Raw genomic sequence first — 26,905 nt, forward strand, 5'->3', positions numbered from 1 at the left:
TTTTGGTTGTTTTCCAGCGTAACAAACGAGTACGTACAATGCATCTTCACAGCAACTTTCTTGAGGTGTTCAATGGGTGCTGCTAATATATACTACGACATAATTAACCAATCGGTATCCTCTTTACTGACTCACGTGACGTCGTTCCGGTGTGTTATACGTCATCCACTGGAAGCAATACCTGTTTTTACTACCACGACCTCTACAACGACAAGGGCGACAACTCCCATGGAAGCTACATTACGGAAAACTACAGACCCTGCTCTGGAAAGTACTTCGAGAAATTCTCACCACACGTCAGGGAGCAATGGGATCATCCCCGGTTATTTGTGTTTAGTGGTGTTTCTCACAATCAAAACCATATTGATATATCAGACACGGTTATGGACGTAAACGATCTCTATTTTCAAAATACAGATGTATTTTTGTTATTTTTATGATAATTTTGTACACATAATGAAATTCGATTAAGAATAGCTAACTACATATCAGATACGTTCCATAAATAATAGTGTGATTCTGTGAGTTGAAAGAAAGAGTGACAAGTAAAGCTCGAGCAAGAGTTCTACACATCTATACACATCTATTCACATCTATTCACATCCATTCACATCCAGTTCATTGAAGCTTACATAGTGACTAGTATCTGTTGGGTCATCTATACATTATGAGCGTTAGCAAGGTTTAATTAATAAGGTCGGCTCAAAACGCCAGCGACAATATCTAATAAATAATCCAGAATTGTCGTTCCTTACACTGGTTAACAGGCAGGTGTATCTAAGGAATATCTCGTTTTTATCCAAACTATCTTATACATTTTTTTCATTTGTATTTCGGTTCTCAAATATAAACACTTAATTTCGAGTGAGATCAACTGTTGAAGAGACATCCAATAGTTACATGTATAATACATTCACAACAATATAGGTGTTTATACTGTATATAACAATATAATACGTATTAGGCCGGTTTGCAAAATTCCAATTATGCGGTCAGACTAGTTCAAACAGTCTACAAAATTTACGTCATACAGTATCGAAGTTAATGCAGTATTGTTTGTATCCAATTATGCGGTCAAACCGATTTAATCAGGCCGCATAATCTATGTCAAACTGTATCAAAGTAAATGCAGTATTTTTTACGATTGGTCAAAACTTGTTTTTGATATTTTCAAAATGTAAATAACGGCAACATTACTGGTATTTCCTGTTTCTGTTATAACGACTTCCTGTACTGGCCTATATATGCCATAATTTAGAGACACCGACTCAGCTGTATAGTTTTAAACATATCAAGTCCTCAGTATTTTTTCACAATGTTGAAGCTTGTTTTTATATGAATAATATCATTACATGTACATGTATATGTCTTAGATTTGGGTTTAGAACGGCAGCAATCGGATAAAAGTAGTAGCAAATCTAAAGGTTTTTCATTAATCCGGAAGTGAATCATAAGTACAGTACTGGGAGGGGTGATTTGGTAATCAAACTCTGCGGGGGCGACGAGCGGCGGTCAAGCGGAGGGGATTTAAATCACCCCTCGATGTCGCTGCGGGAGCGATCTCGCGGCATTGACGTGAGCGATGGATATAAACGATATAAACGGGGAAAATGTTCTGCGAGAATGATCAAGTTGGGCGCTGTTCATTTAGTAGTCGATCCAAAGTCGACAATCAATTCTAAAATAGGACAGTTCGAGCTACATGTTTAAGCACATGTGTCTGTATGGATTTGGTGTTAATCTGGGGGCATTTAAGTGATGATTTGTGGTTCACTTATCCGGATTTTTTTTTCTAGAGATGTTTTATAGAATGGCAATGTTCGGGTAAACATAAGTTTTATTTACTTTTTTTGCATTGACCAAGGGACTCTATTACACGCATAAAAAATGTTTCAACGTTATCTTCATTTTAATTCGATATGGATATCCATAATTGCTATGTATATCTGAATATTAAACTTCGAGAAACCGTGTATACCAAAAAAACGTGAATGGTTTTTGCTTAAATGCTTTCATCAGCGACGTTCTAATCTTGAAGCTGTTGAAAGCGGTAACTCCCCTCATTCAAAGATTTGTCTACCGTTTTGAATGCTCAATAGTTTTCTGTCACTGCCTAGGGTGTGATTTCTCTGTCGATCCCCAGGGTAACACTTGCTAGCAACAATGCAATGACGTCACAGCAATAATATAATGGCGTCACGTCGACAATTCAATCAAGCCATTTCAATATTGTGGGAAAAAAAGAAAGACAGAAAAAAAACAAGAAATTTATATCTTTTATTTATATTTGGACGAGTTATTTTATCATTATTTCAGCTACATTAAAAAAATCAGTAATCGCCATTCACTTGACGCTAAACGCATTGAGGGAACAGCCTGGATTCCAATTTGGCGGGAAAAGTTTTCAACAACAGGAAGTAAACTTCACCTGTGTATTCCATTTCCAAGAGCTATTTTTAACATAACAACTTCACCTCACATCTTGTTCTGATTTGCACCATTGCTTATCAAAAATATATTCTCAAAATGGGGGAAAATACAATAAAGCGTGCGTGTACAGAAGCAGGGCCCCGACCATGCGGAACTCCTCGTTTTTTTAATACACTAACGAGTAGTTCCGGATTGGTTCCGGCCTGACTTTCACAAATATATTCCTATGCGCCAGACTCAAGTTTACCGTTGATAAGGTCAATTAGATAATACACGCCGTAAATGTAAATATATTACAATAATTATTTAATGTTTGAGCAACTGGACCATGCGTAAATAAAACTATATGATTCATCCCCTACCTTGATGACGTGGCGTAAAAATATTAAACCTTCGAAGTGATATATTTGTCTTACCTACGGTAGAACCTCAGGATAGCGACCAAGTACAAATGTATATATACCATATATAGATATATACCAACCTTCGGGTCGGAGATTTCTCTGTCACACCTCAAGGTAGGAGAAGATTTTATAAGTCGTTGTTCTTAACATGACGTCACCATTGGCTCTGCCAATCACAATGATGCACGTGTGTAATATAGCACAGGGCATAAAGAGGTGCAGTGGGTGGCAGGTAGTTTATTTTTCGGATCATTTAAATAATATAAAACCGTTTTATGTTTCAGGGGGAACATCTGTAATTGCTTGTCATTTGATAATGTGTATCTTTTCATACAATAATGTTTTTTTCTCGGTGAAATAAATGTGTATATAAAATACTACCAAACTGTGAGTGGAGAACAAGTGTACCCTGTGACTGACCTGTATAAGGAATTACACGTGCGAGTTTAACGCGTCCTCGGAGTGAGGTAAATCCATAGTAATTAAACGTATACATAGATCAAAGTAGAAAACCAAGGAACTCGGTAACGACCTAGCACGCCCAAGAATTATTTGACTATAATGTCGGATTTTTTTCTCATACATTGTCAGTCTCTTTCCCCGAATTGATTTTTGAAGAAGAAAGTGATAATTAATTGTCACAAGTAGCAATTCTTTTATCCTCGTTCCTTCGAAATCTGAATTTAATATATGGTAATGTGCTATGATAAAATCAGGTTTGGATTGGATGGAAACACGAAATTGTATCATTTCTGTGAGGTGTATGTTAACGTGTTAATCTTAATTTCCAAGGAGAGCCGTTGGCGTTATTCAAATATCTCATTTGTTTATCTACTCTATATAAACTGATGGGTCTACTGTTGGCTATTAGTCAAACCTTTCACACAAATTAATGGCTTGAAGCAATTGGCAAGAAAAGGGAGTTCACATCATCTAATCAAATCATAGATCAATACATACGTCATTTCTTTCCTGTCTTCTATGCTTTGTTGTCTTCTTTTGTCTCCTTGACAACGGCTCTTTTGAATTATGTACACGGTGATGACATTGGCTGCTGCGAGGCCCGTACAAACACACGTACTGTGTATTGTACATTTCAAAAATCGGAGATAGCAATTAAGAAACAATACATGAATATTGGCGTAGTCAAATTTTAGCGCATGACCGAATTGAAAAATATCAGCACAATGTTGGATTGAGGTATTGCATCAGTTGCCATTGAATAAAATCTAAAAAAAAAAAACACAACAATTACTGCAATTATAATTCAGCGGAAGGCTTTCAATACAAAAAAAAAAAAACACTCAAATAAGATCACCGCTAAAATATATAAGTTTACGGTAATTCATCGCACTTTGATGAAGAGTTATTGGACACCCTGTATACTAGTACTGTACATAGAAATGCATTAGCAAAAAAAAGGGGGGGGAAAAAGCATACATTCGATCATTGGTCTTGATACTGGTATCCCGCTGTACATAGTACCAATATCCGGTGTCCCTCGCATAACTGTCAGAATGCCGAATTTTCCCCTTTGGTTCCAGTTTACTGGATAAAGAATTATGCCCATGGTATTTAGATAATACATTATACCTGTATATTCAAATAAGACGGTCATATATGTACATAGATGATGGGTAGTTATAATGTTAGGTTACGATAAATCATCATTGACCTCTCCGAAAATCGCTCAAATCCAATAAACTTAGTCTATGTATGTGTCCTTTTTCAAATTTCTTTCGAATACCCATAACATAACAAGCAGAAATGGAATCTCATACAGGGCGATCCCTTTAGTTTGAAAAGATTTGTAAATATGTATCGAGTAAAAATGAAATTGAAGCGACAATATAGCCGATGACAGTATTTTGGTTTCAAATAAGTAACATTTGTTTTTTTTTGTTGATATTGGAAAATATTATATCATTATATATACATGTACTTATGTATATATTTGCTTTTGTTTATAAACGTCATGATGACAATGTGGAGTTTAAAATGCTATTAAACCCAATCACTAATAAGAAATTTCCTCCTTGTTAGAAAGTTATATTTTCTCACACTCTTACCCAGTATGTTCGATAAAGTGTAACCTGTGTAAACCGAACCTAACTTAACTGGAGACCTCTGTAAACGGTATTCGGTTTTGCCAGGTTTAGCTATCGATCACTATGTACATGAATGTGACATCTTCTTACACTATAAAGGGATAATCCGCAAAAGTTAAAACATTTCTGGCTGTTCTGTGACTTTTAACAAATCTTTCTAATGCCTTTTAAAACAATTTACAGCATTTTTATATCAGTGGTCAATTTGGGCAAGTGAGTGTCAAAATTCCTACTCTAGAGGTAAATTTAGACATGCAAACATCAAAATCCCTGTACCAGTGGTCAATTCAGACATGCAAACATCAAAATCCCTGTACCAGTGGTCAGTTTGGACAAGCGAGCATCAAAATTCCTATTCGAGTGGTCAATTTAGACAAGATAACTTTGTGCAATTAAAAAAACATCTGATGGAATCCTAACTTGTGCGGGCTATCCCACCAAGGTCTGATTCCTAGAGATGAATATTTCAGATGTGTCCTCCAATACTTCCATTTTGTTTCTAAGTTTAGATTATAGTTGTTACATGTATTTGTTAATCCGAAAAAAAAACCAGAATATACAGAATAACGAATGTCCAAATCAGTACAAGACATTAACATGTATTTAGTGTCGGAAAACGAATTATACGGATTAAAGAATCATAGTTTCTAAGGTTCTAATTAACCTGAAAAGGTCAAAGGAGAAGATATTCAGAAAGAATTTATAAACAGGATGAGTGTGTACCGATTGTTAATCTTGTATTATCAGTTTTATTACGAAAAATAAAATATTTTCAATATCTAATGTAGTCAGTGTAATGTGTTCACACCATTAAAGGCACACGGTAGCGTCACCGTTGAAGTAATGAAGATTATTACCTTATTCCACTACATGTAATATCTGTCCGTCCATTACTGAAGTATCGGGCTTTAACAATCTAGTAACCACTGGACTTCGCCATTCCAGTAATCTCTCACTTCACCATCCCAGTAATCTCTTACTTCACCATCCCAGTAATCTCTTACTTCACCATCCCAGTAATCTCTTACTTCACCATTCCAGTAATCTCTTACTTCACCATCCCAGTAACCTTTGTCTTCACCATCCAAGTAATATCTTATTCACCATCCCAGTAAACTCTGACTTTACAATCTCAGTAAACTCGTACTTCACCATCCCAGTAACCTATGACTTCACAATACCAGTAATCTCTTACTTCACCATTCCAGTAATCTCTTACTTCACCATTCCAGTAATCTCTTACTTTACCATCCCAGTGAACTCTAACTTCACAATACCAGAAATCTCTTACTTCACCATCCCAGTAATATCTTACTTCACATTCAGGTAACCTATGACTTCACCATTCCAGTAACCACTGCCTTCACCATCCCAGTAATCTCTGACTTCACCATCCCAGTAATCTCTTACTTCACCATCCCAGTAATCTCTGACTTCACCATCCCAGTAATCTCTTACTTCACCATCCCAGTAATCTCTTACTTCACCATTCCAGTAATCTCTTACTTCACCATTCCAGTAAACTCTTACTTCACCATCCCAGTAATATCTTACTTCACATTCAGGTAACCTATGACTTCACCATTCCAGTAAACTCTTACTTCACCATCCCAGTAATATCTTACTTCACATTCAGGTAACCTATGACTTCACCATCCCAGTAATCTCTTACTTCACCATCCCAGTAATCTCTGACTTCACCATTCCAGTAAACTCTTACTTCACACTCCCAGTAAACTCTTACTTTACCATCCCAGTGAACTCTAACTTCACAATACCAGAAATATCTTACTTCACCATCCCAGTAATATCTTACTTCACATTCAGGTAACCTATGACTTCACCATTCCAGTAACCACTGCCTTCACCATCCCAGTAATCTCTGACTTCACCATCCCAGTAATCTCTTACTTCACCATCCCAGTAATCTCTGACTTCACCATCCCAGTAATCTCTTACTTCACCATTCCAGTAATCTCTTACTTCACCATTCCAGTAATCTCTTACTTCACCATTCCAGTAATCTCTTACTTCACCATTCCAGTAATCTCTTACTTCACCATTCCAGTAAACTCTTACTTCACCATCCCAGTAATATCTTACTTCACATTCAGGTAACCTATGACTTCACCATTCCAGTAAACTCTTACTTCACCATCCCAGTAACCACTGCCTTCACCATCCCAGTAATCTCTTACTTCACCATTCCAGTAAACTCTTACTTCACCATTCCAGTAAACTCTTACTTCACCATCCCAGTAATCTCTGACTTCACCATTCCAGTAATCTCTGACTTCACCATCCCAGTAATCTCTTACTTCACCATCCCAGTAATATCTTACTTTACCATTCCAGTAATCTCTGACTTCACCATCCCAGTAATATCTTACTTTACCATCCCAGTAAACTCTAACTTCACCATCCCAGTAACCTATGACTTCACAATACCAGAAATCCCTTACTTCACCATCCCAGTAAACTCTGACTTTACCATCCCAGTAAACTCATACTTCACCATTCCTGTAATCTCTGACTTCACCATTCCAGTAAACTCTTACTTCACCATCCCAGTAATCTCTGACTTTACCATCCCAGTAAACTCTAACTTCACAATACCAGAAATCTCTTACTTCACCATCCCAGTAATATCTTACTTCACATTCAGGTAACCTATGACTTCACCATTCCAGTAACCACTGCCTTCACCATCCCAGTAATCTCTGACTTCACCATCCCAGTAATCTCTTACTTCACCATCCCAGTAATCTCTTACTTCATCATCCAGTAATCTCTTACTTCACCATTCCAGTAAACTCTTACTTCACCATTCCAGTAAACTCTTACTTCACCATTCCAGTAAAATCTCACTTCACCATCCCAGTAATCTCTGACTTCACCATTCCAGTAAACTCTTACTTCACCATCCCAGTAATCTCTGACTTCACCATTCCAGTAAACTCTTACTTCACCATTCCAGTAATCTCTTACTTCATCATCCCAGTAATCTCTTACTTCATCATCCCAGTAATCTCTGACTTCACCATTCCAGTAAACTCTTACTTCATCATCCCAGTAATCTCTGACTTCACCATTCCAGTAAACTCTTACTTCACCATTCCAGCAAACTCTTACTTCACCATCCCAGTAATCTCTTACTTCATCATCCCAGTAATCTCTGACTTCACCATTCCAGTAAACTCTTACTTCACCATCCCAGTAAACTCTTACTTCACCATCCCAGTAATCTCTTACTTCGCCATTCCAGTAAACTCTTACTTCACCATCCCAGTAATCTCTTACTTCACCATCCCAGTAATATCTTACTTCACATTCAGGTAACCTATGACTTCACCATTCCAGTAACCACTGCCTTCACCATCCCAGTAATCTCTGACTTCACCATCCCAGTAATCTCTTACTTCACCATCCCATTAATCTCTTACTTCACCATCCCAGTAATCTCTTACTTCACCATTCCAGTAATCTCTGACTTCACCATTCCAGTAATCTCTTACTTCACCATTCCAGTAATCTCTTACTTCACCATCCCAGTAATATCTTACTTCACCATCCCAGTAATCTCTGACTTCACCATCCCAGTAATCTCTGACTTCACCATCCCAGTAATCTCTTACTTCACCATCCCATTAATCTCTTACTTCACCATCCCAGTAATCTCTTACTTCACCATTCCAGTAATCTCTGACTTCACCATTCCAGTAATCTCTTACTTCACCATTCCAGTAATCTCTTACTTCACCATTCCAGTAATCTCTTACTTCACCATCCCAGTAATATCTTACTTCACCATCCCAGTAATCTCTGACTTCACCATTCCAGTAAACTCTTACTTCACCATTCCAGTAATCTCTTACTTCACCATTCCAGTAATTTCTTACTTCACCATCCAAGTAATTTCTTACTTCACCATCCCAGTAACCTCTGACTTCACCATCCCAGTAACCTCTGACTTCACCATCCCTGTAACCTCTTACTTCGCCATCCCAGTAATCTCTTACTTCACCATTCCAGTAAACTCTTACTTCACCATTCCTGTAATCTGTGATTTCACATTATAGTAACCTCTAATTTTACATTCCAGTAACATCTGATTTCACATTATAGTAACCTCTGATTTCACATTATAGTAACCTCTGATTTCACATTCCTGTAATCTCTGATTTCACATTCCTGTAATCTCTGATTTCACATTCCTGTAATATCTGATTTCACATTCCTGTAACATCTGATTTCACATTCGTGTAATCTCTGATTTCACATTATAGTAACCTCTAATTTTACATTCCAGTAACCTTTGAATACACGAATACTCTTGCTTTGATAGTATGTGATATCTTCGAAAAATTCATTGACCATTTTCTTTGAACTTGAATGTAGCTAGGAAGTCAACATTTCTCTTTCTCTGGTGTGAATTTCAACTTGAAGGTTAAGAACTTTCCCTTTGAGAAGATGTTAACAAATGCGTGAGGACCATGGACACGGCAGTTTGTGATGAAAAATGAGTTTGTGTTTTGCGCAATTGGGCAAAATGACCGTGTTTTTAATGAAACTCTTCATACATGGGAAGACCGGCCATAAAATAGATCCTCTATGGATATTAATTGGATATCCACCACATACCATCATCAACACCAACGTTTTAATCTTCAGCTTGCGGCTTTCGTTTCTGATAATTCTTGAAACACTTCCCACCCATTGCAAAAGTTATTGTCATCTGCTTTTAAAATATCATGTAACCGATTGTTCTGAGGAAGTCTTTTGTTTCTAGATGTCATGCTATAAATGTTTCTCCTAAAGACAAATTCACAACTCCCATCTATACATCCATCTCAGTGTCAAAATGATGCTGTATTAGGCGTTTAAAGTCTGCTTTTATAACTAGGATATAGTGCATTAATATACCATTTCAAGTCGTTGACAAAGAAGCTATTCACTTGAAGAAAATGTAAAAAGTACTGTCAAAAGAACAATGAGATTGTGGTTTATGGGGTATATATTGTTGTATTGTTAAGTCATTATCTGTCATGTAATATATCGGATTTAATTACATGTATAATCAAAAGTGATGGCCATTGAATGACGTGGCCTACACATGTCGGCATTATCCGTATGCGTGCTTCCGATTGTATTATATTAGGAAAGACACGTGTGTACCGTAAGGTTTGGAGTGTAACAGGGTGGTCTGTTATGTTCATTAGCGTTCAACAAGTCACTGGGGTAACACAAGCTAAAGGCCAAATATCAACACTACTTATCACAAATGGTAAAGTTTTGATTTTTGAGCAGGATTAGGGTAAGTGTTGAAGCTCTCTATTCGCTAAATTATTTTGATTGGACTGAATATCGAAGACAATCAAGATGCCATGTGTTCAGAAAAGATTTACTTTTTTCACAAAGTAGTTTTTGGTATTTAGTTTATTGTTTTAACTTTCCTGTTTCGTTAAAATAAAAAATAAAAATCTGTTTTGTGTTAAGTAATTTAGTTACAATGACAATGACAAGACTTTATTCTCATAAACATATGAAGTGTAGAGAACGACATACATACAAAATTGTACATGACATGTGATATAATACATGGATACATTTGTTAAGCAAGATAATATATTTTGAATACGTGATACGTTAATGAGGCAAGAGCATCATCGACTAGTTTGGGTTAAATATATCTAGCCACGGGAACCACCTTTGATGTATCGGTGAGTGGTCTCTAAGGGGGGAAACAGTTTTATGTCGACCCCTGTGGAAAATAAACATTGCTGGAAATCCTACCTTATTCACTTCGATCCGGTGTAGATTTGCTTGTTATTTGAAGCTACTTTATTTGTAGAGATAAATCCGAAGTAAATCAAAATTTACATATTTCCTGCAAGTGTTTCATAATACAATACATACGTAAAGTTACCGGTATAAACAGTCTTATAAAATATAACTACGTGGTGAATGGTGTGCATGGAGCCTGAGAGATTGACATTCTTATGTCAAACCTATATTACATAATACAATTTGTAAAAAAACAATTACCAGTCTTTGGCCTTGAGACCGCGTACTTCCATATCTAAACATTCATGTAGACGATGTAGATATATAAGATTGTAGACTATTTATCAACTATATCACATTATATACACGGAGAGGTTCGTGACGGGTGGGAGTAGATTATTGATTACAGATAATGCACGGAGAGATCCAAGACGGGGCAAAATTATAAACATATTTAGTAAATGACTAATATGTATGGAATGGTGACTGAATTTGACCATATTGCAATGCGACAATTTGACAAAATCCACACGGACAAGCGACCAAACTCGTGTTGTCCCGCAATCGGTATGTTGCGTTGTCGCGTCGAGTTTGTCTTGTTGCCGAACTGTATAGAGTTTGGGCGCCTATGAGACAATACAAGATAGTCAAAATCTACCAGCATACTGCTTTGGTTATCTGGATTAATAGGTTAACGAGACTTTTATGATACATCGGATATCTGTGTAACAACAGGGACATGGCACAAATCAGCAATCCACAACCATTACCATATATACATGTATACAGACGGTATGGTGGAAAATTGTGCCAAGTCCCTGTGCTAGTAACCACAATGTTAGCGACCAAGACAAAGTGATAAAACGTATTTAAAAAAATGGTTTGATCGATATATTTGCATTCCGATTGGAATCTATTAAAACTATTATGTAATGTTCTGTTAAGGCGTGCCGTGTATAACCGACTATTGGCGCCCACGTCGTGTGACAAATCCCAATACACAACATACATAAGACTACGGAAACACACAGAGATCATATAATTACAGCAGGGAAATACGTTAAACTACGGAATCCACGAGTGGCCATTCACAATGATCAGATACAGCTACGAAAGTCTGGAGTGACAAACAATCTGGATTGGACCAAAGTAACCAGCTAATCTGTATGTACCCCGGTATATATGTTTGTAATTGGATACCAAGATTGTGATTAAAATATGAAATGAATTGTGTTGCACAAGCCTGGAGCATATATTTCATTAATCAACATCAATTTATCACCAAGAAAGTCCCGTTCAACAACAACCAGCATATATAAATATTAAAACGGTACAAAAACAACAGAGAATATTTAACGAAACCGTAATCCTAACTCAAACTTGATTAAGTGAGGGAAAATAAGAACAAAAATACATAATTGCATAGTGAACCTTGAGAAGTACAAGGGAATAAGGCAGGGTATTCCGGAAGGTCAAACGTCTTTATGTTCATCGACGACAAACACCGTTCAAATCAAGGTCAAATGATAACTAGGGTATTGGCATCAGAGCTATCAGGCATCTCGCCTCTCATCAAACACGTCTGACGTCATGTTACTCAAGGAAATAGACAATCAATCGTATACCATAAAACTATTCCATTTGTTTCTGTCTGTAGTCTACATCTGTTAAATGTTCTAATCAATGTATTTATCATCTTATTACATTACCATCCCGCATTGTCAGCTCTCAGAAAATCTCACTTCTATATACCCCTCCAAACACAAATAAACGTTCCCACGTTTCATTGTCAGATATATCCGAAAATCTAACTTTTATATAACCCCTCCAAACATACACATTTTGTATACACTTGTATACATCCCTCTAAACACAAATAAACTTTCCCATCCCACATTGTCGGATCTCCGAAAATCTAACTTTTATATTTCCCCCTAAACACAAATATGGTACTTAATCATATACACAATATACTTTATTATACATCTTAAATATTATACGATATACACTTCAAGATTTGGTTTTGTTTTATTAAATACCCTAACAACGACCTCCCTTATGTGCGAGATGCATGATTCGTGTTTTGAATGTGTGTCTTTGGATTCTGCGTTTTATATTCATTTGTCTGCTTATGATAGGAAGGAACTAATGTCGACTTAAAGGCCTATAGCGCTTTCTCAATGAAGATTCTGTCGAAGACACCCAGCAGGACACCCTACCCGGTCACGATGTTATACTCATAATGGTCGAACAAGTCGCCTCACTCCTAGCTATACCTATATACTATATGTCTCTGATCTTACAAAGAAAAGTTGAGGTGCCATGGCCGATTTATAATGCAGCTTTTACAAAGAAAGATAACTCTTACTCTCCACACTTCACACTTGACTTGCAGGTTTGATCGAGTTACCTACAAATAAAGATACATGTATAGACTGCTTACCGCGTTTATCACAACAGTAAACCATTTTCGAAAAGAGAAAGCTTCCTCTTATATCACAATAATAACTTTGTACATTAAATTATTAACCGAATTTGAGTTGACAAATGACTCGACATTAAACTGTTTTCTTTTATAAGGCACAATAAAGTTAACTGAGGTGTATTTTTACATTATTCGGTAACTAACTCAAAAATTGCAATAAATATTCATGTCAAAATATGGCGAAATGGTCAAAGATTCGTAGGTAAATGTAATATAAAATATTAATAATGACATGCAATGGGACCACTCAAGTAAACAATAAAGCAAAATCCAAACGTGAAAGTGCTGAACCGATTTTAGTTTCGGTACGTCATCAATCGGGGACATTTTACAGCTGTTATTAGAGCGTTTGCTTTCACCACGAGCTTATATTTCATTTAAAGTTCTCAAAGTTCGAAATTATTTTTGTTTGCTGTAAAACATAATCATGTTCAATACAAAGTTGCATTTTATTTTTACATTTTAGTGTAACTTGAGCATTTTAAAATATTTTCACGAAAAAAATAACAAATAAACAAGCACACCAACATATGATTTTCTTTTCAGTTTTTGTATCTCTGTATTCTCTCTTTTAAAATGAGGCATAACATTTAAAAGGTTAGTCATCAGAAAATGTTGACCTTTTCACATGCACAGAACCGTTAAAGCGTTTAATAGCAAAGTATTGGATGCAGGCTGATTAATGCTTCATTATTAGACATGTTAAGCCTTTCATTTAGCTAGTTGAAATAACTTTTAGTGTAATGGAACGGGAAAATATAAAACTTTAAACTGACAATACAATGTACCTTGAAATACAGTAAAAGTACTTTCACTTTTAATTTATTACTAGAGTTATCACCCCTTACATCCGGAACAAATCAAATATGGCCGCGCCCATGATTTGCAGACCGGTATAGCTTTTGTTCTTGCAATTTGACCAGGAAAGCTTTCACTCATTATTTTGTCATGACTGGATGTAACCTCTGACACATCATATTGATTTTATCGGTAAATTCAGTAAGGTTTTCAATTTTCAACAATGATTTTCGTGTGAAAACGAAACTGAACAAAGACTTCAACCACGACTCGAACAGTTGAATTCTACAGTATATCGTCATGGACCAGATGATATCCAAAGTGTCCAAGTTTGCACCAACCAACGAATTCCTCTTACAGGGAAGCATCATGGAGAATGCACACGATGTTCTTCTCCATCGACTTAGGGGTCTATGTGATAACTCGGACAGTCCTTTTGAAACATTCACAGATCATGAAATGTTTTTCTCAATAAGTAGGTTTTCAATGCTACTTCACATTTTGTGCTAAGAACATTGATATTTTGATAAATTTCACACACGTTTCTTTTTATTTTGTACTTTAATCAAGTTTTAGCTGAAGTGCTCTTTCTTATCATTATGGGTAATATTAATAAACGTATTTTAAGGATCATTTTGAAATACAATGAAAACAGGGAACTTCCTCCAGAATAAAAAGGATTGACAGCTGCAGTATATAATGATAAATAACACATTGTCTGTAATCTTAAGTGGTCCGCTCATGCTTAATCTCCTTCCAGATATTTATTATTGTTTGCGTCCTTTAAAATACTTAAAAAAACTTGTCGTATCTGATCACAGAGTAGCCTATCATAGATTTGTTTATGTATTGAATAAACAAATTGAAAAATAAAGTTATATTTTTTAATGTATTTTTGTTATTTTGATAGAAAACACAACAATCACTCAGCCCCTTAATTTGAGAGTCAGACATTCACTAGTCGAACAAGACTCATGGTAAGTTATTGCATGACTTAGAAATTTAAAGACAACTTTGTAATTTTAATAGCAAAGTAATCAAGAAAGTGACTTAAGAGTACAAACAAATTCTATTTCAATTTTCAATTAAGAATGTGTAACTACAAATATTTGACATGATGCCAGTGTCTTTCATCAGCTTTTCATGCCGTTAAAAAGTACAATTTCATATACGATGTTGATAACAAATTCTCAAAGAGGAAGTTGGTTTAGTTTTGCACTGTTTGCATTAATAAGATTTTTTTCAAGATATTCAATTTTAGACAAATACAATATGAATCACAAATTTGCCATCAAAGCCATAACAGTTTGAATGGTACTTACTTATTTTAATTAAGGCAGGTGAGGTATGCAGGTATGGCTGAGATGGGTGACAAGAACCGATCGACCATGGTGAGACATGTCATTGATTGTAGTACCTCGGACAACATTGTACAGTTTCTTAATGAGCTGGGATTTAGGTAAGAAATACCACTAGTAACATCTATACATTGAAAGGAAATGCCATTTATTATTTGTTCTTAAGTTGTAATTGCTAAATATTTCTTGCATTCATGTATTGTTTTCATTTCAATAGTATTGCAGTCTGTTGTCATGTGATGCCATAAATAACCATTAATTTGGAGACATTGTAATTAACTCAAAACTTCAAAAGGTAATTAACGGTACATGTTGAGGTCTTATATGGGAATTTGCTGAAAGATCTTAACAAATTGCAGAATTGAGATCTCACATTAACTTGAGAATAAACTCACAAAATCACCACATGTTAGATACTATTTTTTTCCCCTATATACACCTACTTATACTGATATTTTGATCAGGACAATAGTGTGTGCTATTATTGGTAAATGTTTATCACAATACTGATGTATCATTGCTGGTACATTATACACAAATTAGCAGTGTATAATAACAACCTACCCCTGTATCATTGATTCCTGGAAATGGCTCAATTACATCCAACTTCACAATAATGTTAACAAAAAAAACCAAGAACATTAAATTGGTTTGTCCTTTTTCCCCTCACAGGATGGATCATGAATTTGTTATAAAAGGGTTTTATTTCCATAAAGGAAGGATGAAGGTAACGGTGTCAAAGATTTATAAGGTAGGTCAACTTCAAACTGCAAATATTGATCATCACAAGTTATATTGTGACTGATTTCAAGGAACCAAAGATAGCAAAATGTTCAGTTTGTAAACTACATGGTATTATGTTATAACATGAATTGTTTGTTGTGTGTAAACTTTTGTTGTTTCTATAGAACCATGAATATAAATACAACAGATACTTTTGTTGTATTATCGTTATGTTAATGTTGCATGGCTAACAACAAAAGTTTGTACCCACTAAATAATTTGACATGTCCAAACTACAAAAGGAAGTACAAATGAACTTTTCATGTTATACAGCGTCAACTTTATTAGCCAAGGGCACGAAAAGAAGAGTATCGTATTGAACACCCTCGGCTAGCAAAGTTGATACGGATTATACTTGTGTCATTTTGAACAGTTAAATGAATCGTTCAACTGACTTGGGTTTCGACTATGTATATTGTAAACGTACAAATACAAGAGTAGGACTTGATACATACCAACTGGTAAATGATTGAAGGGTTAACATTTACTGTACATCTTTACCATAATTTACTGTAAAGTAAAAGAAAAAAGAATTAAGATATCAAAGAGCCATTCCCTAATACATTGTGATATGTGGTGTGCCTCAGATGAACGTGCCTAGTAACACAGAGAATTTGGAGCCATTTTCTACGTCCAGTCTGGTGGAGTTGTCTGTGGTCACCCAGCAGTCTGGCGGAGAGGGCATTGCCGAGGACATGAAAAGTTTCTCCGAACAACTCAAACCGTATCCTTTGTAAACCTCTTCTATAAAACCAAATATTCCTGGTCTATCCCCCCTCCCCCGACTTACAAAGGTTTAATTGTTATTGAAACCACAGCAAATTTTCTCTCTTGAACTGATCTGTCAGTAAAAAAAATTACATTGATCACTGTCTAGTCCAGGTACCCTCCAGTCCCATTTTATGCCATACATGGTGTTTTACCAGTACTTTGTATATAGATACTGTGATATTGTAATAGGCTGTCACATGCAGTATGTCAGTAATAAGTTTGAAAGAAAATGTTGTTATTGATAGGTTAAATTTTCTCTTATAATACATTCATTGTTTTCTATAAACTTCCTATCACCTTGTTGTCTATAAACTTCCCATCACATCGTTGTCTATAAACTTCCAATCACCTTGTTGTCTATAAACTTCCCATCACATCGTTGTCTATAAACTTCCTATCACAATGTTTTCTATAAACTTCTTATCACCTTGTTGTCTATAAACTTCCCATCACACCGTTGTCTATAAACTTCCAATCACACCGTTGTCTATAAACTTCCTATCACATCGTTGTCTATAAACTTCCCATCACATCGTTGTCTATAAACTTCCTATCACAATGTTTTCTATAAACTTCCAATCACATCAATGGTCTATAAACTTCCTATCACATCGTTGTCTATAAACTTCCTATCACATTGTTGTCTATAAACTTCTTATCACCTTGTTGTCTATAAACTTCCTATCACATTGTTGTCTATAAACTTCTTATCACATCGTTGTCTATAAACTTCCTATCACAATGTTTTCTATAAACTTCCTATCACATCGTTGTCTATAAACTTCCTATCACAATGTTTTCTATAAACTTCAAATCACATCAATGGTCTATAAACTTCCTATCACATCGTTGTCTATAAACTTCCTATCACATTGTTGTCTATAAACTTCCAATCACATCGTTGTCTATAAACTTCCAATCACCTTGTTGTCTATAAACTTCCAATCACCTTGTTGTCTATAAACTTCCTATCACATCGTTGTCTATAAACTTCCTATCACATCGTTGTCTATAAACTTCCTATCACATCGTTGTCTATAAACTTCCCATCACATCGTTGTCTATAAACTTCCTATCACATCGTTGTCTATAAACTTCCCATCACATCGTTGTCTATAAACTTCCTATCACATTGTTGTCTATAAACTTCTTATCACCTTGTTGTCTATAAACTTCCTATCACATTGTTGTCTATAAACTTCCCATCACATCGTTGTCTATAAACTTGTTGTCTATAAACTTATTATCACCTTGTTGTCTATAAACTTCCTATCACCTTGTTGTCTATAAACTTCCTATCACCTTAACCCAATGCAGACTTGTACAGTTGGAGAAGGTGGACCACAGACGACTTCAGAACATTTAGATTTCACCGACTGCTGAGCAGTATTATCTCCTTACAATGGTGGCAAATGACACCAGATTCTGGAAAACAAAGTTCAGGCCTTTGAATCTACAAGGCTAAGCTTAAATTTTCATACTGACATGGTAATATTGCTTTATGAAAAACATTGATTCGATGAAAATATTCTTCACCTTTGAAATCAGGCCTCTACCATTGGAAGTTGTACATTGTAAAGGTTGTTGCGACAGCGAATGTTGATCTTCCAGTGTTGTGAATTCAAGTGGTGGCCGATAATACATGGTCAGTAAAGAAAGAATGATCTTGGAACAAACCTTGTTGATTGGAAAGTTTTGCCTTCCAGAGACTGATGTCCAGGTAGGCTTGACAGCTATGACTCTCTAGTGTTGTAATGTTTGTAGGATAGCTTTCTTATTTGAGGAGTGGTGGATCATAACATGAGGTTATCATACTATAAGTATATATGTGGTCTAAGACAGGTGTACATTAGTCTGTCAGGTAATAAAAAAACTGACAAATTAAACTACAATGTGCTATGATTAAAGTGGTATTCAAACCAACAATTTTACAGCAATGTCGTCGATGATGCAGTAAGGATGTCTAATCTCCAAAAAGCATAAAAATCTCTTTTCACCAGGAAATGTTCCTGGTTTGCTTGGAAGAGGACCTCGGACAATATTGAAAAATTGCTTCCAATTTGTTGAGTAATTGGATCACCAAATTATGTAGTGCTGTATAGATAATCCATTTTTATCAGATGACTGTCCCCTACTTTGAATCTCCTATTGATAGTAGATGTTAAATTATATCTAGAAGAAAGAGAATCTGGACATTTCAATGGCAGCTTGTAATAGTAGACCATACAATAAATAATTAATACTGTTGAACTGATGAGTTGATGTTGCTTAATTACAAAGCAAATGAATTTATGTTATAATATGCTTCAACTTCACTTTAGAATATGTCAAACCCTCCAAATCACAAAATTTTGAGGGTCATGTCCACCACTTTACAAAATTAAACATGCAGATGTCATATGCCCTCCACATTACAAAATTGAATATGAGGATGTCGCATCCTTCACATCCGAAAATCATGAAATTTTACTTGCGGATGTCATTCCTTCCACATCACAAAATTAAACTTGTGGGCGTCAGACCCTCCACATCACAAAATTAAACACGAGGATGTAACACCCATCACGTCACAAAATTTAACTTGAGGATGCCATACCCTTAACGTAAAATTGAGTTTGACGGAGGTTGTACCATCCACAAACAAAATAAACTTGAGAATGTTGAACTAATCGCATCACAAATCAAGAAGATTATAAGAGTACTCAAATAAAGGGCAATAACTTTTTCAAAAATTGTCAAATCAAAATTGACTTTAGGACATCCCTGCTTGCATATCATGAATATAATGCCTTACTAAGTTCCAAGAAACCAGTCAAGTAAAACTTTGATGGGTGTTTTCATGTATTTTATTAATAATTTTTTTTCTGGCTGCAAGATACTTTCGTTGTCAAAGACCAAATATTTTACATAACTGGTACGTACTGTATCTCCACAATCCAGTAGAGAGGAAAAGACATAAAACCAGTAACAACAGATTAATATTCTAAAAAAAAAGGTTTTATTCCTGAATTCTCAAAAGAATACATGTAAAAATACCTGGAATGATGTATATGAACACCTACAGTTAGTATACAGGTTGCAAACCCAAACAGTCGATAGGAGACATGCTCGACCACTGGTGCAGAATACAACCAAATGTACGGACAAGGAATAGTGTTTTGATCACACATACATACATGTACGTATATATATTAAACCCATGTAGTCAGATTATATATTCCATAGGACTAACTGTGTAAGAGGGTTTTTTTTTTAATTCACTTTCTATTCCAAAGTTTCATCAGATCTTGTTTTCATTTATTTTTCATATTTGTTTTTTTTAAAATTGTGAATATGGATTGAAGTTAAATGCCACCAGCAGCAGCAAATGTTTTTATACTATCTGATGATGACAAATACAGCTTTCAACAAATTGAGAATAACACATACATCCGTCTAAAAGCTACTATTTTACATGCAATTGCAATTAATTTTCATCTTATAACTATCATGCAGACAAAATATAAGGGGATATTTATATAATGATGCTTAAAATCTTTCACCACACTTTAAGAGAAATGCTGATTCTCTACTCGTCTGCATCCCTCTTCAACAGCTTAGATTTTAAAATTCTTGATTTTCTTGATTTCTTGATTTTACTTGACCAAAGAATAATTAAAGATATTTTATGTTGGTCTTATTTCAATAAAACCAAATTTTATACAGAAACCAAACTATGATGACATTCCTCCCATTCATTAATGCATTTGCTTTCATTAAAAATTTTGTAGAATTCATTTTTCTCAATTTTATATCTGACAGTTATCCTGTTTAACATTGAATTTGAATAAAATACAATTTTCGCTCAAATTTGAAGTCATTCAGCTATTAAAACAGGACACAGCAGAGTTTGATAACTAAAGCTATACAATGTCACATATAAAATACTATGAAACTGTCGACTAGATCAGTGGGTCAAAGGCACCGTTTTTATTCCTTCCTTTTTAACTATTATGTTTCAAGTGCAGTTTGTGTTTTTTCTATCTTAATGCAGACTGAGACAAGTATTTGTTAATATATAGCAAAAAAAAAAATAACAAAAACACACAATAACATAAAAATAAATGTAGGAATATTTAATTTTTTTGAGCCGTATGGTTCGGTGAATTGCCTATTACACAATAACTGAGACAAGGAGTCGCCACCCAACTGATGATCTACAACACAATGGTGCAAATTATTGGATTATGCATGAAATACTTATCCCTTGAATACAACCGAGAATAAACAATTAAGAAGTATAATTATGTAAAAAAAAAAAAAAAAAAAAAAGAGTACATTGTATTGAACTGTATGATCTTTAACATATTTAATGAAAGAAAGAACCGTGTACTGAAGCATTTTATTACATTAGAAAAAAATACTAGTTGCACATGTGTTGTTTCATCCTAGGTGAATTAAACATGTATCCAAAATATTAAATGGTACATAGACTTTGGTCAAATTACCTCCTTTGGATCACCAGGTCTGTCTTTATTTCATAAACGAACAACTCTGGTCTAACAAGTGCAACCGGTCAAAGCAAAACCGGCCCTGTACTAGTAAAATACTACTGTGGTACTAACACTAGACAGTTTAAAGTTTTATAACATAATATTTGGTTTTGAAAACATTAACTATCTATGACTTTGGTTTTAATTAGAAAAACAATTCAGCCCGTTCAGTGGTGTTCATTCATGCATGACCTTTTATAGGTTTACACTATACACCATAATCAAAACAAAACAAAAAATCAAAACAACGGTGGGAAATAATTCATTAATATCAATTTGAAAGTGATCCTTAGAAGGCCACACCTGACAATTATTTGATAGTCTGTAATTAAATACTTTCCTCTGTTGCCCTACTGTAGATATACATGTAATTTATATCTCGTTTAATTTTAGCACTATTTGGATATTTATTACTTAGTCAGAAGTGCTTCTTGGTATTGGTGTTATGTCATAGTTATGACAGTAATAAATCAGAATTATTCCCTAATTCAGCTGGTAACCTAGTTTGGTGTCACTTACACTATATACAAAAAAAGTATCGATATAATTCAAATTAGACATACAATGTAGTAGACGAACAGACATATATGTTAATGTGATTCTGTTTTATTATTCTATTTATAGAAATTCCATGCCCGATATCAATTTACTATTGATTGTGTTGATGTGTAATGTATATTCATAAAATTGCTAAATGCTAACTTAAGCAAATAGATATGGTGTAGTTAAACCCATCTAAATTAACCCTTTATATTCTGGAAGCCTGTATTTGCTGAACTTTTACCTTTATACTATTTCACAACTTGTCAACATTGTAAAACCTGTCTAGTTTGACAACTGTGCATACCAAAATAAAATGTCTGATGCCTGTAGGTTTGGACAGTGCTAGTGAAGTGTACAAAGTACCCTGACAACCAAGACAGAAAGGTCCTAAACAATGGGATCAGGTTACACCACAGACAATGACAACCACTGTTACACACAAAGCGGTTTTACACTATACGCTTGTATCTAGCATAATGTACAGGCTCTATAATAAGTATCTACACAACCGTCCACATCGTAGAAAAGGTTTAGTGTGAACTTGAATAAGTTAATTTCTGTAAGGAATGGCAAGATAATACAAATTTTTTATGTATTAGTAACTAACCACATTTTTATTCTTCCACAAAATAATATAATTTCAGTTTTTAACAGGGATATTATCCGGAGTACATTTCTTTAATTTGCTGCTTGTTATTACATTTAAACATCTGTTATATGAACTTTAATTTCAAATTATCAACATATATACTTCAGTAAGCCAGAACACCATTTATATTTTTGCATAATATGTTGAAATACATTTAGAAATAGAAAAATTCCCAAAATTTCTTGAAACCAGCGTCTACCAACAAGGTGATTACAATTTTGGAGAAGTTTGGACAAGAATTCAGCATTTGAGGTAGCTACAGACTTCCATACATTTTCAAATTTGCATGTCCGCCCTATATAATCAGCTCAACATATACAACTTCAATAGAATCATTTTCATTTCTATCAAATTTAAGTAAACTCATTTGTTTTCATTTTGTTTTGTTAAAAAATTAAACCTTGTAAACATTTTAACGAGCAGTATTTATATAAAACTGTGTCACTTAATTTACTGCTTAATTAGCAGGCTTAACCTGAAAGTCATGCATTTCTAAAATACACTATCTCCATCTGTCAATGAAGCTATCTCCATCAGTCAAAGATGCTGCTACAACAAAATAAAAAAGATTTAAAGAACATCCACGTATCCCTGGTAGTTGTAGTGTCACTGGTCTCAATGCCACAGTACTTTACAGGCTTGATCCGATTTAAAATAAAACACGTTTTTCAAAGTTCATAGAAATATCTCCAGAAACCCAGTTATCACTTGAGTGGTTATCAATTGAAATTGTTATTCATTCAGGTTTAAAATTAAATTTCTTTAAACTTCACAGTATTTTTTTGAGGTGTTAAATATCTAAAAAAGGATCTAAAAAAATCCGCTATCTGACTTGTTAAATGTCTCAAAACTTGAGTTTTTTTTTTATGATGGTAATTTTTATTTATTTATATTTTTGCAAAGTTTACATTATTATCCCCTGCAGACACTTGCAACTTTGCGACTTTTTTTATGTCTCTGGGGAGTAATTATAACTGTCAGTAAATATTTGCTGGTGACATGACAGAGATACCGTATGAACAAATCAGTACTACAGTTACTGTTGTGGTTCAGGTTAGATATACTATATATTAAGATCTATAAACAATCATAAATAACATTTAATAATACTTAATAATGTTATGAGCAAAACTACTTGTTTCATTATATTATGCATCAGATTTTCTAACAGTAATATATAAATATTGTACACACCTTTTAGAGTAAATATAACGGGGGTTAAACGGGGCAAACTTTAAAGTCAACACTGTTATCATAGAACAATGATATCAACGAGACAAAGACATAACGTTACCATACAAAAATATCAATTTTAACAAAAAACAACTGTGCTACGAGACCAAAAATTATAAAATACATTTTGTAATAATAAAAAAATTCATATCTATTATTACATAAAATATTCTACATTTGACGCTGTAAATCACAGCTTTATGTTCCAATATGAAGCTTGCTATGTACATTACAATACACCCATATATGGCAGAAATGTGTTGGAAAGATTTCAAATGAAGTTTATAGCAATATGGCAATGTAATGAGATGAATGTGTACTCCATCAACCTGACATGTATTTTAGTATAGACCTGTGATTAGCCTCGACAGTCCTTCCGGATCGGTCATCAGGTAAAATGAACCAGGAATTGGCCCAAGGATGTTCCAAAAACAAGCAACTGTAGTAGGCCATTACTAAAAGACATGCTCCTAAAGATTTAGTTTCAGCTGTGCATGAATTCACGCCTATTATCCCTATTTTACAGAGAGATTCTTGATAAAAATAGAATAGTTTAATCAATGCGCTTTTTCTATTAAAAGTGCAGTCTACCTCATGGGAATTCCAAAACATTAGAAAGTGTGTATGTTAATTTTATCACATGTCATAAATATTGTAAGACGCGTGTAATAACACTATTCTGACATGACCATTACTTATGAAGACACAATGTATTAGTGACATCGCATGATTGTCTCTACAGAGAAACTCTTACTTGTCAAAATGTGTTTGTCTCATATAGAAATAAATTTGAAAGATTTTATTTATATTTTTATAAATACAAGTTATGTGATAAACTGAATCTTAAACTTGTGGCGGTGTAATATGGAATATATTGAACTCAATAATTTTTTTTTTATATAACTCGCCTAAAGGCTTATGACATACCAAATTATTGAACTTGTGTAATAGATTCCATATCAAATAAGATATATTCACCCATTAACCTTTATGTAAAATTGTTTACATGGAGGTGGCACCTTTTAAAGCTGGCTAATCACAGGTAAAATACTGGTACAGGTTTACACAAACAATACACATTTAAAATAGAGAAAAGAGATGATGTTTTCGAATTGTTCTTTTACATTTTTTTACCAGAGGTATGGCTTAGGAAGTTGGGAGTTTTATATATAAATACGAACGATTGGTTTATTTCCCACACTCGCTCTCTTAGTTACTGTGACATGATCGTATGAATGAAAAAATCTGTACATTTATGTAAAAATAAAAGTACATTTTTTAGATCTTAGGTCAACCAGTTTTCCTTTAAGATTTTTAGAATAATATGAGTTACTATTTCATATACAGCAGGACCAATACAAACGTATTTAATATTTAAAACTCATATATACATGTTATAACTTCTAGTCACACATTCAAAACCACAATAGGCACATACACGCACAAAGGAACTTGATGACCTTGGACAACAATACAAACCACTAGAAATATATAGAACATTGTAATATTATTTGTAACTATATAAAGACAAAAATTTGGTCTCCTTCAACGAGACAAATGTCACTAACAAAGTTGGTTACACTTCCCAAGACACTCAGATCTATTTGAAACATGTTGTTTAAAAAATACTTTACATATACTTGAGATTCAAATTTCTCAGGGTGCTATCCATTTCAACATTTTAGACCTTTCTTTGGTTTTCTTAATGATCTTGCCATCACTTAATAGACTGGAATTAATATTCAACTGATAGCTGGCAAATATTGCATCATCAGAAGAGCCCTGGATACTGTACACTTGATTGATTTTCTTCAATTAGGCCTGGCAGTGGCCCATACCAGGGTGGAAAGTATAATCAACTACCACCAATGTTAAATATATATGTAATAAATTTGACAATATCAATAATTTTCTTGGAAAAAAAAACAACAATATAGGAATAGTTATTCAGCTGAAAGCCAACAATTCCGTAAATCCTTTAAATTCTGAAGATCACATTTCAGACAAAACAGTCACTTAATTCAATCGCACAACCTTTCGTCACTTTGACAGAGATGTATTTTCAGCAGACAAAACATCAGAACTGATTTTTTTAAATCCACAGAAACAACACGACATATGAAATTTGTTACAAACTCATGATTCTTTACAGGAAACATGTGAAAGTTCCCTTCAGCTCTTTTTTTTTTTAAATTGCCAAATACCAAATATGGGTGATGGAAAATAACCAGGATCATTAATGTAATGAAAAATGTGAAAACATTCTAGACACAAATAATCCAGCTATTCCATGTTCTGATGATGTAATTAAAATAGTTAATGGCAAAATATGGAAAAGCTATTTTTTATGAAATCCTTATTTTTTCTATATGAGAAATGACCAAATTTAAATGAGGTTTGAAATGACCAAGAGTGCAAAATGTCAAGGCGACAGTGACTGTGTTGTCATGGTAACCACTGGTGGGCATCATCTTGTCTATATCATCCTTAGTGATAGGAATCGTCCTTGTCTACACGTCGACACACGCAGATGGCAAACACAATCCCAAAGATCTGGGGAAAAAAAAGAAAATTATAGTTAAAATTCAGCGAAAAAGAAAAAAATTCTATAAACTCCATCTTCATCTGTTAATTGTGTTAAACAGCTAGCCCTGGTCTGTAGTAACATTACCTAATACATCCAACCTGCTCTGTAGTTATAGATTTCTGAGCTCTATAATTTTGGTGGTCCTGTGGCACATAGTAGTATAACATACAATAAAAGTGATTGGTATCAGTTATTTTAACCTGGTATGCAACTCATTAAATATAGCAAAATTGCTCCTTTTTGGCCCTGCCCCTCAGCCCCCTTGGGTTCAGCTTGACTATTTAGAGCTTTTTGAATCCTAACCCCCTAGGGATGCTACCAGTCAAATATGAATGATATCCATTTCAGAGAAGAAGTTGTTTATATCAATTTAGCTAAAATTGACCCCCTTTTGGCCCCAATCCTGTTTAATTCCAATCAGTGGTTATGAAGAAGAAGTC

At 34.4% G+C, this 26,905-nt stretch overlaps 3 protein-coding genes across 3 annotated transcripts in view; 2 read left to right on the forward strand and 1 right to left on the reverse strand.

Annotated features, from left to right (window-relative positions):
- Window positions 1-5,722, forward strand: part of LOC117336117 — a 77,981-nt gene extending 72,259 nt beyond the window's left edge. Inside the window, exon 5 of the mRNA XM_033896495.1 lies at window positions 18-5,722. Within this exon, the coding sequence (XP_033752386.1) occupies window positions 18-393 (376 nt within the window). The 3' untranslated portion in view covers window positions 394-5,722. The remainder of the gene's footprint in view (window positions 1-17) is intronic.
- Window positions 5,723-14,067: 8,345 nt separating this feature from the next.
- Window positions 14,068-19,171, forward strand: LOC117336471 (mediator of RNA polymerase II transcription subunit 18-like). Its single transcript, XM_033897020.1, has 6 exons — window positions 14,068-14,484; window positions 14,920-14,986; window positions 15,346-15,468; window positions 16,040-16,118; window positions 16,738-16,874; window positions 18,239-19,171. The coding sequence occupies exons 1-6, from the start codon at window positions 14,310-14,312 to the stop codon at window positions 18,285-18,287; spliced, it is 630 nt and encodes a 209-aa protein (XP_033752911.1). The 5' UTR covers window positions 14,068-14,309; the 3' UTR covers window positions 18,288-19,171.
- A 725-nt stretch (window positions 19,172-19,896) lies between these two features.
- LOC117336469 (CD82 antigen-like) overlaps window positions 19,897-26,905 on the reverse strand; it is a 68,159-nt gene continuing 61,150 nt past the window's right edge. Inside the window, exon 9 of the mRNA XM_033897019.1 lies at window positions 19,897-26,431. Within this exon, the coding sequence (XP_033752910.1) occupies window positions 26,366-26,431 (66 nt within the window). The 3' untranslated portion in view covers window positions 19,897-26,365. The remainder of the gene's footprint in view (window positions 26,432-26,905) is intronic.

This window comes from Pecten maximus, chromosome 10 (genome assembly GCF_902652985.1).
Source record: "Pecten maximus chromosome 10, xPecMax1.1, whole genome shotgun sequence".
Taxonomy (NCBI): domain Eukaryota; kingdom Metazoa; phylum Mollusca; class Bivalvia; order Pectinida; family Pectinidae; genus Pecten; species Pecten maximus.

What these genes read in the sequence shown, in the direction of transcription:
- LOC117336471 (XM_033897020.1), top strand. Translation starts at nt 14,310, where the DNA reads ATGGACCAGATGATATCCAAAGTGTCCAAGTTTGCACCAACCAACGAA. An exon ending in CTTAATGAGCTGGGATTTAG is followed by an intron (nt 15,469 to 16,039) that starts GTAAGAAATACC and finishes TTCCCCTCACAG; the next exon opens with GATGGATCATGAATTTGTTA. An exon ending in CGGTGTCAAAGATTTATAAG is followed by an intron (nt 16,119 to 16,737) that starts GTAGGTCAACTT and finishes GGTGTGCCTCAG; the next exon opens with ATGAACGTGCCTAGTAACAC.